The sequence below is a fragment of the Lacerta agilis genome, chromosome 12 (assembly GCF_009819535.1).
Source record: "Lacerta agilis isolate rLacAgi1 chromosome 12, rLacAgi1.pri, whole genome shotgun sequence".
Classification (NCBI taxonomy): domain Eukaryota; kingdom Metazoa; phylum Chordata; class Lepidosauria; order Squamata; family Lacertidae; genus Lacerta; species Lacerta agilis.
Genome location: NC_046323.1, coordinates 38,694,900 through 38,711,969, shown reverse-complemented (window position 1 = coordinate 38,711,969; position 17,070 = coordinate 38,694,900). Strand labels below are relative to the sequence as shown.

General features: G+C 40.2%; 1 protein-coding gene across 1 annotated transcript in view; it reads right to left on the bottom strand.

Moving 5' to 3' along the window:
• Window positions 1–17,070, bottom strand: part of CCDC7 (coiled-coil domain containing 7) — a 162,308-nt gene that overhangs the window by 46,387 nt on the left and 98,851 nt on the right. Inside the window, exons 44-51 of the mRNA XM_033165967.1 lie at window positions 15,637–15,756; window positions 15,218–15,343; window positions 10,465–10,584; window positions 5,770–5,895; window positions 3,885–3,992; window positions 3,402–3,527; window positions 2,593–2,712; window positions 571–693 (exon numbers count right to left, since the gene is read on the bottom strand). Coding sequence (XP_033021858.1) covers window positions 571–693; window positions 2,593–2,712; window positions 3,402–3,527; window positions 3,885–3,992; window positions 5,770–5,895; window positions 10,465–10,584; window positions 15,218–15,343; window positions 15,637–15,756 — 969 coding nt within the window. The remainder of the gene's footprint in view (window positions 1–570; window positions 694–2,592; window positions 2,713–3,401; window positions 3,528–3,884; window positions 3,993–5,769; window positions 5,896–10,464; window positions 10,585–15,217; window positions 15,344–15,636; window positions 15,757–17,070) is intronic.

The following is a 17,070-nucleotide window of genomic DNA, read 5'->3' as shown; positions in this document are numbered from 1 at the left end:
CCCCATCTTCAAAAAGAGTGAAAAATAAGACCTAGGAAACTACCGACCGGTGAGCTTGACATTGATACTAGGAAAGGTCTTTGAACAGATAACTTAACAATCCATCTGTGATCACTTAGAAAAGGATGCTGTGATTACTAAGACCCAGCATGGGTTTCTCAAGTCATGACAGACGAATCTCATTTCTTCGTTTGATAGAATTACAATGCAGTGGATGTATTGTATCTTAATTTCAGTAAGGTTTTTGACAAAGTCTCCTATGCATATGTATCAACTGCCTTGTGTTTATAATATAGTATTATTTGCACTCAAAGCTACATTTCATAGCCTATGATTAATTTTCTCCTGGTGTAAATGTACAGCAAAGCCGGCATATGTCCCTAGAAACACACTGCTACTGGTGACATATGCATTACTTCCATGTATGTGTGCACATGTGATTGAGGGCACATACTAATAGGTTAACTTGCTTCTACCTCCTTTTTCTCAATAGCCTAATGATAATTGGGCTTACAACACTAGAAACCCTTGGGCAGGGGGAACCCCGAAGGTCATATATTGTCCACCTACCAACAGAATCAATCTGTATTTTTTGTGAAGAATGCCGCTGTATTTCATGTAGACTATGCACTGCTTCTCTTAGATCTTCAGTCAAACGGTTTCTTTCTTGAACTAACTCTTCTAATTTATGGTCTAGAAAGAAATTTGGGGCAATTTATAATACAGTAAGTGTGCTAAATGGCTATAGAATAAAATAAGTGCACTAAATGGCTGGAATTTAAAAAGTACACTCAGCGACCATTTGTTGCTTGCTTCCTTGCTTATTACATTTATATCCTGCCCCCCACCCTCAATTGAGCCCAAGGCAATATTTAATTAGACCTTAAATTTACACAAAGTAACTCTACGCAGTAACAGTAGTTGATGACAATACATCCTTAGTATTAATTATAGCAATCAGTAGAAGCTAGCCCATCAGGGCAACAAGGGCTGAACCCTACCAAGTCAAATACCAAGCTTTTTTTTTTTTTTAAGGGTAGACCTGCTAAGATTCTGAACATGCTCAGAGTTGTTTCTTTCTAAACATGCTCAGAGTTGTTTCCTTGAAGGCCACACCTACACAGCCAGACTCTAAGAGTGGGTTTGTTCCCTACTGTTTTGCGTATCTTTCTTTTATTGCCTTCTTTTGTGAGTAGCACCACTGGACACACTGTGAGTTTCTTGTTTGTAAAACAAACTTTACTTATACCATTTTCTTTTACGGACAGGGATATTTAAAGACTTACAATTGCTGTTTTAAAAAAATGTAAGGTATTTGCTAATCCTGAAGCAACAAAGCCTAACGCCGAGAGGAGGGGGGCCTTCTTCAAATACATGCTTGGACATGTATTTCTGTTTGGACAGCAGTGGGTGTTGTGAAATCATCATGCTAACAGAAATTCCTCATTGGTGAGAGAGGTGCAGAGGATGGTTCAGATGCTGATCAAAGCCTATACACAGAACAGAAACATAGAACGCACCATGCCTGCAAACCCCACCCAAGCAATCCTGTCCCAGCAGAAAGCCAGACACTGGATTTGCTGAGGACTTACATATAAATTCCAAAACAAAATAAACATTTCTTTCCAGTAGCACCTTAGAGACCAACTAAGTTTGTTCTTGGTATGAGCTTTTGTGTGCATGCACACTTCTTCAGATACACTGAAACAGAAGTCACCAGATCCTTAAATATAGTGACTTCTGTTTCAGTGTATCTGAAGAAGTGTGCATGCACACGAAAGCTCATACCAAGAACAAACTTAGTTGGTCTCTAAGGTGCTACTGGAAAGAAATTTTTATTTTGTTTTGACTATGGCAGACCAACATGGCTACCCACCTGTAACTGGAAATATAAATTCCAATGCTTCTAGGCCTTAATATCTTGATTGTGTCCCAGATTCTATTTTCCTTTAATCATTATATTATATTATATTATATTATATTATATTATATTATATTATATTATATTATATTATATTATATTAATTTTCTTCATGATTCCAAACCTACATTGTGACTGACAGGGTAAGTTTGTAAATGCCTAGAAAAAATCTCCTAGAATTGTTTCCAGTTTCTTACCCAGAGGCACCTCTCTTATGTCATTGCTCAAAACACAAGTGAATCCTTTTTTAAACACACACACACACACACACACACACACGTTGCTCTTGCAGAAGAACCACTGAAGCTATCCCTTCTGAAATTTGGCAGGATTCATGACCTCAGAAGGGGCAGAGTTGCCAGTAAATTTCATCTACTTCCAGTCCATCTAAATATTTTAAAAGTTAAAGAGACAGTATTTTTATGAAAAACATCACATTTCAGAGGTATCCACAACGAAAGTCCCTGGGTTCATTTGTTTGTAGTTTGATAGCCTTAATCCACTTTGGAGGGGCTGATAAGCTTACAAACTTCATTTACCTCTGTAAAAAGGGGGAAAAGTTATAGTTTTTCACCCTCCAAAAAGTGAATGAAGAAGGGGAAACAAAGTGGACTTTGAGAAATAAGTTGAATCAAGCAATCTTGCGGCTGCTGCATTGTCCGAAAACATACCACTGTCAGTGCCTGGATGCAGAGCAGCAAGCGCCTGAGCTTCCTGTAGCTGTTTCCGATTGAATGCCAAACTTTCCAGTATCAGAGATTTCTTCTGCGATAGTTCATATAATTCATATTCTGGAAAATGAAATGTTTTTAAAATTTAAATCATGGTTAAAGCACTTGAAAAATATGAAGAAACTTGTGCAAAAATGAAATCTTTAATTAAAAATAAAAGCTTAATCTGTCAGTACAGATCTTAAGACATGGTAAGTGATACAAATGAAAACCTTCTGGGAATGTAACCAAGTAACTTCCCAGGCTCAATGCTGTCACTCCCCCTCTTCGATTTAAAAAACAGTTCCCCCCACCAAGCTCAGCACTCACTACAGAAATGGCTACCACACTCATCATTTTACTACTGCAATTACCATCTTCTGGGGCAATAAACAGGATGGTGGTGGTTGCAGTCATTTTCTTCCAGCCTTCTATAGTGAGCACTGGGCTGAGCACTGTCAGCTCTCTTTGCTGCTCCTGGGTAAAATTATGAGGACATGCTTCAAGTAGGGGCAGGCAGTGGCAATCTTTCTGGTACTCTTCAGAGAGCAGCTAAGCAACTTCTACAGTTCTGTGGTACAACTTCTGTGGTACAAGTAGGAAGACAGGATATGTTGTCTACAGCTCTCTCAAACTTGACAGCAGCCCTGCCCCAGAAATGACACAGAAGTGCCAGGCAAGACCAAAGGCCCTTTCTACCTCTTTTCAGAGAACTTCTTTATTGAAACAACAAAAAGTGACTGTAGACAGGTAATTTATTCTCAACTTACCACTAGGTGACATAGTTATAGGCACTACTGAAACATGACGCTGTGCCTTTTGTATATCATGTATAGTTGCCTCTAGATCAGCAGCTAAACGTTGTTTTTGCTCAGCAAGCTGCTTTCGTTTCTCCTCTAAAAAATAATTTCAGACCAAATTTTGTGACAAAATATTAATTTACCTTAATTTACTACCTTAATTAATTTACTGCACTATATATTCAATAAAGAAATTAGCATTCAATATCTAAAATATTTAATATAAATGAGCATATTATATATGGTTCACTGAATGTTCAAATAACCTCATATGAATTGCCTGCATTCAGATGTAACACTAAACCATGGTTTGTCTTGATATAATATTGTATACTGATATAGAAACAAACAGCTATAGGCATTAAAAACATACTTGGCAATTGAAACACCTTAATTCCAAATGCATGTGTTTAATATTATAGTTGAAAAAAGGAAAAAGAACAGCATACATACCACCAACAATGCCAGATTGGGTTGCTGCAAGAGCCTGAGCTTCTTGAAGCCCTTTCAAATTTTCCAGTAACATTTGTTTCTTCCCTGACAGTGCATATAAATCTTTTTCTAGAAAAAAAAATTAAAAAAATTGAATCATATATTGAAAAATAGTTTCCAATGCCCTCAAATGCTTATAAAGTTACATAAATGAATAAATGTATTAAAAATGCATTGTTTCGTAAAAATGGCAAATGCATTCTTCATTTGGCAATGCATGTCTTAAGATTAAAGAAGTTAAAACTATTATTCAGGAAAATAGCAAATAATATAAAGTGGGCTTAAAGCTCTGATAATACCACTCATATCCACTATAATGAACAGAGGTATGTAAATATGGGCTCCATAGGAACATACAGAACATTTCCAGACAGTACAAGGTCCTCTCTGCTCTGAGTAAACCCTGAGATTACTTTGATTAGCAAAAACAGTGTCCATCCTCAATGCTTCCAAATCAATAAAAACATAAATCCTCTCAATCTGATAATCAGCACCACCCAGTAACACCTCCCCACTTTCTTTCTTAGTTTTTAAAGGTAAAGGGACCCCTGACCATTAGGTCCAGTCATGTCCGACTCTGGTGTTGCAGCGCTCATCTCGTGTTACTGGCCAAGGAAGCCAGCGTACAGCTTCCGGGTCATGTGAGCAGCATGACAAAGCCGCTTCTGGCGCACCAGAGCAGTGCACAGAAACGCCGTTTACCTTCCCAGCAGAGCGGTACCTATTTATCTACTTGCACTTTGACATGCTTTCGAACTGCTAGGTGGGCAGGAGCTGGGACCGAGCAACAGGAGCTCACCCCGTTGCGGGGATTCGAACTGCCAACCTTCTGATCAGCAAGCCCTAGGCTCTGTGGTTTAACCTACAGCGCCACCCGCGTCCTTCTTAGTTTTTAGCATTGGCTAAAAGCTCATCCAGACGCCTGCTTCTTGGGAGAAAAGCAATGACAAACCTAGACAGCATCTTAAAAAGCAAAGACATCACCTTGCCGACAAAGGTCCGTATAGTTAAAGCTATGGTTTTCCCAATAGTAATGTACGGAAGTGAGAGCTGGACCATAAAGAAGGCTGATCGCCGAAGAATTGATGCTTTTGAATGATGGTGCTGGAGGAGACTCTTGAGAGTCCCATGGACTGCAAGAAGATCAAACCTATCCATTCTCAAAGAAATCAGCCCTGAGTGCTCACTAGAAGGACAGATCCTGAAGTTGAGGCTCCAGTACTTTGGCCACCTCATGAGAAGAGAAGACTCCCTGGAAAAGATGGAAAAGACCCTGATGTTGGGAAAGATGGAGGGCACAAGGAGAAGGGGACGACAGAGGATGAGATGGTTGGACAGTGTTCTCGAAGCTACTAACATGAGTTTGGCCAAACTGCGAGAGGCAGTGAAGGATAGGCGTGCCTGGCGTGCTCTGGTCCATGGGGTCACGAAGAGTCGGACACGACTGAACGACTGAACAACAACAAAAGCTCATCCAATTTATCTAGCTGCAAGCTGGTTGGGATGTATGCGGAGCTCTCCACTGAAATTTGAAATGGGCATGCTACTCCAGGCTTCTTCAGGAGCAAGGGTGGGATATAAATTCAATAAATAAATTACAGTGATGTAAACCTATCCGGCTGCTGCATCTAATGGACTCTGCTTTGTTTCTTGTAGTTGGAGGAAGGAGACATTCCCACTGGGGCTCAATCCAGGCACAGAAGAAGGCTGTCAGACTGATGTCTTCTATCCCTCAGTGTCAATGGTTTTGGTGTTAACAGTGACGGGATAACTGGGCTTTCAACTTTGAAACAATATGCATGTTAAATTCCCTTTTAATATTCAAGGTCATTTATTCCCTACTTACCAGCAGGTTTCCTAAACAGAGCTTTTTCTGAAGCCTGGCGATGGGCTTCCAATATATCTTCTGCAGTTGCATCTAGTTCTTTAGTCAAACGCTTTCTTTCTTCAGCCAGTTCCTCTAGTTTACGCTCTATTAAAAATTCACATCAATTCATAATAAAATATTTAATATGTGCTAAAATAACTACACTAAATATAATAGTGCAATTAGTATTTAATATCTCAATTTTTTAGAGACTAATGCTTAACATTTATAGAGCACTTCTTATATCATTCTATGTACCGGTACATTACATTGCAGGTGGTGAATGTCAGGCCCTAAAGCTAAAAGCAGCCTTCCAATCCTCTTCAAGCTCTGGAGATTCTCCCAGGGCCACACTTGTCACCAGCCCTGGTTTGTGCTCTTCTCAAGTACTTTTGCATGGCCAGAATGTGCTCTTGAACTGTAACAATGCATCTTTGCATGGATTAGGAGAACTAAGCACGGAGGGACCAGAGAGACTGGTTGGCACCATCCCAGTCCCTGCCTCATCTGCTCTGCTCTCCCACCCAGTGAGAGAGTGTGATTTTCTCACTGCACCAGCTGCAGGAGAAATGAAAGACCTTTGACCTTGTCAGCTGAAAATGACTCTTCACAAAGCTCAACAAGATAGGATGCCAACCTAAGTGTCTCCAGATGATTGTGTCCTTCCACAATGACATGCGCAGCATCATCCAATATGACAGCTCATCTCCAGATGCCTTCCCTATAAAGAGCAGTGTGAAGCAGGGCTGAATGCTCACCCCAACCCTCTTTGGCATATTCTTCTCCCTATTTCTCTCACATGCCTTCAGCTCAATTGAAGATGGTGTGTACATCCATACAAGAAGCCACCTGGCACATCTCCACACCAAAACAAAAGTGCAGCAGATCCTTATCTGCAACCTTGTTTGCAACCTTGACAGCACACTCTGAAGAAGCTCTACAGAGACTCATCAACCATTTTGCCCAAGCCTGCATTAAGTTTAGCCTTACCAACAGCCTGATGAAGACCAACATCAAGATCAGGACCTCACCAGCACTCCATGAATCAGCATTGGTGACCACACACTTGAGGTGGCAGACTATTTTGTTTATCTGAGTTCCACCATAACTTCAGTAATCAATGCTGTGTATTGGCAAGGCAGCTTAGTGTATTGGCAAGGCAGCTTAGGCAATGGCTTGCCTCTTAAACAAGGCTATGGAAGAATGTGATGTGAACGACCAATACCAAGATGAAAGTCTACCAGGCCTGCATCTTGAGCATGATACTTTATGGAAGTGAGTTGTTGGCAACTTACAACCGTCAGGAGTGATGCCTCAGTACCTTCCACATGTGCTGTGTCAGAAGGATTTGGGGTGTCGCATGGCAGGACAGAATACCAAGCAAAGATGTGCTCTCCCAAGCCAACATTCCCAGCATATTTGCACTACTGTGTCAGTGACGTCTACAGTGGCTTGGTCATGTCCACAGAATGGAAGACGGCAGGATTCCCAAGGACGTGCTCTATGGGGAGCTAGCTTCTGGAACCAGGCCAATTGGCAGACCAACTCTGCACTACAAAGATGTCTGCAAATGTGACATGAAGGCTGGCAACATAGACCCTGCTATGTGGGAATCCCTTGCAGAAGACCAAAGTGCCTGGAAACAGGCAGTCAGAGTTGTGCATACATAGCAGTGATCAGAGGAAAAATGACCACAGCATGGTGCATCTAGATGCCTTCATCTGCTCAGCTGCAACAAAACCTGTCTCCCACATCAGTCTCTACAGCCACAGCAGGCACTGCAACCTTCCAACAACTTGACCTCACCCTGACAGACATACTCCTCCATTGTCTACCAAGACAGATGGATGCCGACCATGGGGGGCTGGGGGACAATACAGGATCTAGGCTTGCTGCATTTTTTTCTCAGGATGGTTTAGCATTATGTCTGAGCCAGCCCACTGCGTAACATTTTTGATTACTTAAAGTAATAATGCAGAAAACATGCTCCAGTGTTTTGCAAAGGCTACTTTGTCATGGCCATAAAATCAATTAACAAATACACACAACGTAACCGGCTGTACATTAATAATGCTCTTCAATATATTTCTGAAAATGCCAAAGATTTCTCTCATACATAATCAGCATGTAAAATCTGAGAAAGTGTAAAGATCAACAAAGTGAGTATAAGTCCTAATGAACCAGTTGGTTCATAAAGTCCAAACATAAACTAGTTTCTAATCCACATATGCCTTGGTGTATTCCTAAGGTCCAAAGAATCCAAATGGGAGCTTGCTGCAGTTCCACGACAAGGATTTCCAGAATAATAGCCTTGTTTTGCCCGCCTGGGCTTCATCAGTTGTACATGTTTCTAAACAATATAAATGAATACAATATGGTATTTCAACATCTTTTTAACAAATCATACAAACAAATACATAATACAGACTATTATACCAAAAATGTACATACCATGTGTTGTATATCAAAAATAAGGATCTCATGACATAGTGGTTGCTGCATAAAGTAACAATTGTTGCAACATCAGGTTATAAAGACAGGCACAGTACCGATTTCAGTACAGGTGATGGCAAACTATAGTTCCAAAGTTGCCTTCTTAAAGTGACCCATTCAGCAAAACTAATGTAAAACAAACTTGATCCATATACAGGTGTTATACGTAGGCACATAATAATAACTCATAAAAAACTATAATCAATTTCAGCATTCAGACCAGTAGGATGTAAGGAATCAAGTAGGAAAATGAATCCAGTTTCTTTCTGCATAAGGATGTTTTTAGCCTGTTCCACAGGACCTAAATATACCCAAATTACAAAGAATGCCATGTCCTCATCCAAGTGAGATGCTTGAATGAAATGTTGTACCAGAGGAGCATCTATTACATTGTTTCTAATCCTTGATCGGTGCTCTGAAATTCTTATTTTAATAGGTCTGAGAGTATGACCTACATATAACAATCCACAAGGACATCTAATCACATAAATTACATGTGGTGTAGCACATGTAGCAAATGCCTATAAAACAAACTTAAAGCCTTCTTTGTTGGTAAACTCTTTTAGCTGCAGTGCATATTTACAGGAGGTGCAATGACCACACCCAAAAAAACCCCGCGGGGATTAGGTTAGGTATGTTGTGTGAGGGTAGGTTTTAAATCCGTATGCACCAGTATATCTTTAAATGACTTGGTGCGACGTTTGGCGAAAAGGGGGGTCATGTCACACCCAGGGATGCCCTTGAGAATACGCCAGTGCCGCCTGATAACTTTCTCAATTTCAAAAGTCATATAGTTGTTTTCTAAGGAGGCATAAATGTGCTTGGATTTGTGTTGGCATGTGGATTGGATGTAAGGAGGGTCAGTCTCTCTCTTGATTGTGTTTTTTGGATGGCAGTTGTTATTACAGAATTTGGCTAGCCTCATTTTAATAAAGATGCAAAAAATATTTTTGAGTGGGCTTTAAAGTCCTGTGGATCTGATGAATTATATTTTAATCTTAGAAATTAGCCTAAAGGAAGATTATCCCAGAGATGTTTGGGATCATTTGAACTATAATGTAACAAAGAATTTCTATCTGTACTTTTCTTATAGGGACGAACTTTGATTTTGGATTGGTCCACATAAATTTCTAGGTCTAGAAAAGGTAAGGAATGTGAGCTTGATGTACCTTCAAAGGTCAAATATGGACTTAAACTATTTATCCACTGGTTAAACAATTCAAAAATATCATCAGAAAATATAAATATCAAATCATCTATTTATCAGCCATTAAACAAAACGTATTCATCGTATGGATTGTTATGAATAATGTGTTCTTAATCAAAATTTCTCATAAAAATGTTTGCTACACTGGGAGCACATTTGGAGCCCATAGCTACACCTTGCTTCTGGATATAATACTACGAACCAAACCTGAAAAAATTATTAGAGAGGACTAAATCCAAAATCTCCATTAGAAAATGCACTGGTGAAGATGACTATGATAAATCAGCAGTTCTTGAATTTCAGATTTAACTATATCCAAAGGTACATTGGTATATAGAGACGAAACATCCCATGTGGCAATTATACTGTGTGGAGTAACGCGTAAATTTTCAATGAGAGTTATAATATGTTTGGTATCCCTAATGTAAGAAGGGGTTTCTTTTGTAAAGGGATGTAAAAAGGAGTCTATGTACTGTGCACAGTTTTCCAACAGGGACCCTGAAGTTGACACTATAGGTCTACCGGGTGGTGGGAGCATATTTTTATGTATTTTCGGAAGTGTGCGGGCGAAACAAGGCTATCATTCCGGAAATTCTTGTCGTGGAACTGTAGCAAGCTCCCATTTGGATTCTTTGGACCTTGTGAATACACCAAGGCATATGTGGTTTAGAAACTAGTTTATGTTTGGACTTTATGAACCAACTGGTTTATTGGGACTTCTGCTCACTTTGTTGATCTTTACACTTTCTCAAATTTTACATGCTGATTATGTATGAAAGAAAACTTTGACATTGTCAGAAATATATTGAAGAGCATTATTAATGTGCAGCTGGTTACCTTGTGTGTGTTTGTGAATGTATTTTACGTAACCTTAGGTTTGATGTTGGTTCATAAAATCAAGTAAAGCAGGAGGACCTTCAACAAAATATATTTAAGATTGTAATTAAAAGCATTAGTGATCACAGCCCACTTACCACTGATAATTCCTGGCTGGGTAGCTATAAGAGTCTCAGCTTCTAGTAGCTTTTCCCAGTTGGAGTCCAAATTTGCCTGCAACTGTTGCTTCTTCTCCAAGAGATCATAGTATTTCCTTCCTGTGAACAGAAATATTTCAGAATTGCACCTTGAAAAACTATTTCAGACATCAACCCCTACATATATTAAGTAAAATAGAAACAACGTCACCCGACCCCATAACCCCGTCCACCCACCCCCCGTCCACCTCTTTCCCCCTTTTCTTCCCAATGTCTCAACAAATGAAACTGATTTGTAAAAATGATACATGGAAAAAATACAAAAGGGAGACATTGCACATACTTGTGTAAATCAAGAAATCTTTAATAAAAATACTTTTAAGAATGTCCTTATTACTAGCATATTAACATAAAATAAATAAAAATCATTTTTAAAAATTGATTATTTCATATAAACACATTGCAGATTACATAAAAGAAAGGATGTAGAAGCTAAATGAAATCATTTTGGAAGTATACCAACGGGGTCCCCCACCACAACATTCACTATAGGAGCTTATGAGAAATCATCTTGTCCTGATATAAGGGGATAAGAAACAGACTAATCCTGAAGTCACTGAATATTTATATTCCCATCCACAAATGCACCATCTCAGCTTAGATGAGGGAATAAAGGCAATATATAAATGTAATAAAACAAAATAAAACAATCCATCTGGACAACTAAACCAATCCTCATTACCACAGCTTTTCCTCCTTCCTTCCAATCCCTTTTCACTGTAAACTGTATCCTTTAGATTTTAAATACTTTTCTGGCCAAAAAGTGGGCCAAAAATTCTTTTAAATAAATAATGAGCAATCTACCTTCTTGTAGCTTTAGATATTAAAAACATGAAACTCTGGAGTTGTTCATTCTACAAGGATTGCCTCCCAATGTGTCAGAGAAAAAGCATGGAAAACAGATGGAAAACTGAGGCTGAAAGTTACTGAATGTGATATGAATGGAATGCACACAGTGAACTATCAAAAGTGAAGAGGGCTGTAACAGCATTAATTTCAAGGTATAAAATTGCCTAATTGTGCAACTACCAGTAACTCTTTTTGTGTGGGGGTGTGCAGAATTAAATTTTTGAGATCAAAAAAGTGAACATTTCCTCATAAAGGCTGTGGAAAGTGATAAAATTTGAGAAGTACTGAAGAACACTTTTGCTACAAAATGAGTGGCATTTTAATCAATCAATCATTATTAGTTGTATTTTATTCTGTTTTTATATTGCAAATGAATCATAGAATTGTAGACTTGGAATGGACCCCCAGGGTCATCTAGTCCAACCACCTGCATGCAGGAATCTCAACTAAAGCATCCATGACAGATAGCCATCCAACCTCTGCTTTAAAACCTCCAAGGAAAGAGAGTCCATCACTTTTCCTTGGAGTCTGTTCCACTGTGAAGCAATATCTTACTGTCAGAACGTTCTTCCTGATGTTTAGTTGGAATCTCCTTTCTTGTAGCTGGAAGTCACTGGTTTGGGCCCTATCTTCTGGAGCAGGAAAAAACAAGCTAGCTCCATCTTCCATGTGACAGCCCTTTAGATATTTGAAGATGGCTATCATATCTCCTCTCAGTCTCATCTTTACCAGGCCAAACATATGCAATTCCCTCAACCGTTCTTCATAAGGCTTGCTTTACAGACCATTCAGCATCTTGATCACCCTTCTCTGCACAAGTTCCAGCGTGTCAAGATCCTTCTTAAATTGTGGTGCCCAGAACTGGACAGAGAACTTCAGGTGTGATCTGACTATGGCAGAATAGAGCGGGACTATTACTTCCATTGATTGGAACACTATACCTCTGTTGATGGAGCCTGGAATAGCATTAGGTTTTCTTGCTGCAGCATCACACTTTTGACTAATGTTACTCTTGGGGTTTACTAAGACTCCTAGATCCTTTTCACATGTACTACTGGCAAGACAAGTATCCCCCATCTTATATTGGTGCATCTGGTTATTCATGCCTGTGTAGAACGTTACATTTGTCCCTATTAAAATTCATTTTGTTAGCTTTGGCCCAGTTCTCCAATCTGTTAAGGTCATTTTGAACCCCATTCTGTCTTCTGTGGCATTAGCTAGCCCTCCCAGTTTGGCCTTATCTGCAAATTTGATTAGCATTCCCTCAATTCCTTCATCCAAGTCATTTATAAAGATGATGAACAACAACAGTCCCAGGAAAGGACCCTGCAGTACACCACTTGTCACTTTTTTCCAGGATGATGAGGAATTGTTAGTGAGTACTCTTTAAGTTCAGTTAGTCAACCAGCTACAAATCCACCTACCGTATTTTTTGCTCCATAAGACGCACTTTTTTCCTCCTGAAAAGTAAGGGGAAATGTTTGTGCGTCTTATGGAGCGAATGCATGGTCCCTGGAGCCAAATTGCCCAGGGAGGAAAGGCAGATCCTGCTTTTTCTGTTTTAGAAAGAGCTAAAGGCTAACAAGAGGGAAAGAGAGTGTTGAAAAGAACCCGCTCAACAGCTGGTTGCAGGAGATCGGGGAGGGAGATAAGGGAGCTAGCTCCCTTCCTGCCCCGCCCAGGCCCCTTGCATAGTAGTTCCTTTGCAAGGGCTGAGGATCCTGGGAAATTGAGTTTTTCAGCCATTTGGGGCTTTCTGTTACTTTTCCTCTTGCTTTCTATTACTTGCTGATGCTTACTGGTTTGCTTTCTTCTTGCTTCCTATTACCTACTGGTGCTTACTGGTTTGTACTGGTTTGTTTTCCTCTTGCTTTCTATTACTTGCTGGTGCTTACTGGTCTGTACTGGTTTGTACTGGTGCTTACTGGTTTGTACTGGTTTACTTTCCTCTTGCTTCCTATTACCTGCTGGTGCTTACTGGTCTGTACTGGTTTGTACTGGTGCTTACTGGTCTGTACTGGTTTGTACTGGTGCTTACTGGTTTGTACTGGTTCGCTTTCCTCTTGCTTCCTATTGCTTGCTGGTGCGTACTGGTTTCTACTGGTGCTTACTGGTCTGTACTGGTTTGTACTGGTGCTTACTGGTTTGTACTGGTTTGTGTTCCTCTTGCTTCCTATTGCTTGCTGGTGCATACTGGTTTGTACTGGTGCTTACTGGTCTGTACTGGTTTGTACTGGTGCTTACTGGTTTGTGTTCCTCTTGCTTCCTATTGCTTGCTGGTGCGTACTGGTTTCTACTGGTGCTTACTGGTCTGTACTGGTGCTTACTGGTTTGTACTGGTTCGTGTTCCTCTTGCTTCCTATTGCTTGCTGGTGCGTACTGGTTTGTACTGGTGCTTACTGGTCTGTACTGGTTTGTACTGGTGCTTACTGGTTTGTACTGGTTTGCGTTCCTCTTGCTTCCTATTGCTTGCTGGTGCATACTGGTTTGTACTGGTGCTTACTGGTCTGTACTGGTTTGTACTGGTGCTTACTGGTTTGTACTGGTTCGTGTTCCTCTTGCTTCCTATTGCTTGCTGGTGCGTACTGGTTTCTACTGGTGCTTACTGGTCTGTACTGGTTTCTACTGGTGCTTACTGGTTTGTACTGGTTCGTGTTCCTCTTGCTTCCTATTGCTTGCTGGTGTGTACTGGTTTCTACTGGTGCTTACTGGTCTGTACTGGTTTGTACTGGTGCTTACTGGTTTGTACTGGTTCGTGTTCCTCTTGCTTCCTATTGCTTGCTGGTGCGTACTGGTTTGTACTGGTGCTTACTGGTTTGTACTGGTGCTTACTGGTTTGTACTGGTTTGCTTTCCTCTTGCTTCCTATTACTTGCTGGTGCGTACTGGTTTCTACTGGTGCTTACTGGTCTGTACTGGTTTGTACTGGTGCTTACTGGTTTGTACTGGTTCGTGTTCCTCTTGCTTCCTATTGCTTGCTGGTGCGTACTGGTTTCTACTGGTGCTTACTGTTTTGTAAGCAATGCTTTCCCCCCTTTGCAAAAGCTGCACAAATCTGAACTGATCCTTTGCCAAAAAAAAACACCTGTAAAACTTTGAGCTGATTCTCAAAAAAACCCCATGGGTTTTAGAGGAGGAAAACCAGAAAAATATTTTTTCCCTTGTTTCCTCCTCTAAAAACGAGGTGCGCCCTATGGTCCGAAGCGTCCTATGGAGCGAAAAATACGGTAGCTGTTATCTTGTCCACTCCACATTTTGCCAGCTTCTCTGCACGAATATCATGGGGGAATTTATCAAAAGCCTTACTGAAATAAAGATAAACTATGTCCATAGTATTCCTCTGATCTATCAAGCTTGTAACTAAGGGAAAAAATAAGTGAGATTAATCTGGCACGACTTGTTTTTGAGAACCCCATGCTGGATCTTAGTAATCACAGCTTCCCTTTTTAAGTGCTCACAGACCTAAAACTTATCTAACAATGAAAAGGGACTTACTTGATTAACTTCTACTCCTGCTGCTTCACATTGATAATAGGGGTCTTGAAACACTGAAGTAATACAGTGGTAACTTGGGTTAAGAACTTGATTCATTCTGGAGGTCCGTTCTTAACCTGAAACTGTTCTTAACCCGAGGTACCACTTTAGCTAATGGGCGTCCCACTGCCACTGCGATGCCACCATACGATTTATGTTCTCATCCTGAAGCAAAGTTCTTAACCCAAAGTACTATTTCTGGGTTAGCGGAGTCTGTAACCTGAAGCGTCTGTAACCTGAAGCGCCTGTAACCCGAGGTACCACTGTACTATGAATACCATAGTATTATACATCATTCATTATCTACCTACCAGTGGGTGATTCAATCAGAGCCCTTTCTGAAGCACGGCGTCCAGCATTTTGCATATTGTGCATAGTTTCCTTTAGATCTAGAGTCATGAGTCTTCTTTCCTCAGTGAGCTGCTGTAGTTTATGTTCTACAAAATGATAATGTATGCTGAAAAAACTACACAAAATATTACTATGCAATACGTATGTAGTATTAACTGGATATTTTAAAAATAAATATTTACATTTATAGTGCTAGTTGCTCAAATTCCATCATACATCTTATCTCAGTAATCAGAACAGCAGCCTTCTAAGACTCATCAGTATGATTAAGACATATTAGCATTGAATTTAAGCTCAATTGTATTGAAATGACCTGAAATCCAAAGCAGATATGTTTTAAAAGTATACCTAACAACATGAAATATTACAGCAAACGTACCACTGATACTGCCTGGTTCGGTAGCTGCAAGTGTCTGAGCTTCCTGTAGCTCTTTCCAATTGGATTCCAAGTTGGCCTGTAAGCGCTGCTTCTTAACAGCTAATTCAAATAATTCTTTTTCTGTGAACAGAAATGTTTTTGAGTTATGTCTTCAAAAACAATTTCAAGTGTCCTTATTGGTCACAAAGTCACACAAGAAAAATATACTCAAAAACTTAACTATTTCAAAGAAATAAAAAACAACTTTCCATCTGTAATTGCAGATTAGACATTTTAAGGGGGAAAGGCTAAAGGAAATGATTGTGAAATGTAGCAAAGCAACTTCATGTGAACTTAAGGCTGTGAAAATGACTATATTGACAGATGTATGCTCTAGAATCTAGGGCATAGATCTGCAAATATGCCTCCATCACCTCACTCCTAAAACACACAAAAGAACTAACTGCCAGCCATGGTACTAGGTGATTTCTGATCCTCTCATGTCTGTTCACTGGTAATGCTAAGCCAAATTACACTTCAGTAGGAACAAGCAAGCATGCTGGTGCACATTCAGAAAATGGCAGCCACTTTGGTGCTCCCCTGGTCTTCTTCCTGCTGTGCTACCAGGAGCTAAGCCATGGTTTGGTTTAATGTTCTTGCAAACCTGGGCTCATGGTTTGTTTCACTTTAGACAAACCATAAACAGTAACCATGGTTTATACTTGGCTTACTGCTCATGATTTACTGTTTATGGTTTGCTGTTCATGGTTTGTTTGGGGGAGTCAAACCACAAGACCAGATTCACACGTAATTGCAAAGCCAAACTATGGTTTAGATCTTGGTAGTGCAGAAGCGGGATAGGGAAAGCACCAAATATTTTCTAAATGAAAATGAAAAGTGAATGTTTGTTTTTATGTGAATCACTTGGCGCACAGATGTATTTGTGGAAGATGTGGTACATAAATAAATTGACCAACTAAATATAAACCAATGTGTTTGCTCATTCACACCAAACCAAGATTTAGCATTATATGTGAACCAGACCACTATGTTAGAAATACTCTTTAAGTTGGCATTTACAGCCCTCTAATACAGATCAGGAGAGCAATACTGGTGCGCATGTGTGTATGATGTCACATGGTTGTAGGAGCCCAGCAAGGGCCAGCGCACCCTCTGAAAGGCCTGACAGGGCCTGCCGCAGTTGTGATTAGGCCCAACAGGGTCCACCCAGCTGCATAATATTGAAGGGGCCTGGCCCCCTCATTTAAAATTTTGGCAGAGCCACAGCCGCACGTAGATGGCGCACCTGACTGGCATAGAGGTCCAGGACATTTGTGGCAGGAACATCACTCACTTGCTTTTTGTCAACATACATCAGGACAGGAGTACCCAGGGTGGTATAGTGGTGTGGCAAGGCAGTCACTGCTGTTTACTCTGATAGTGTGAGGATAGGGC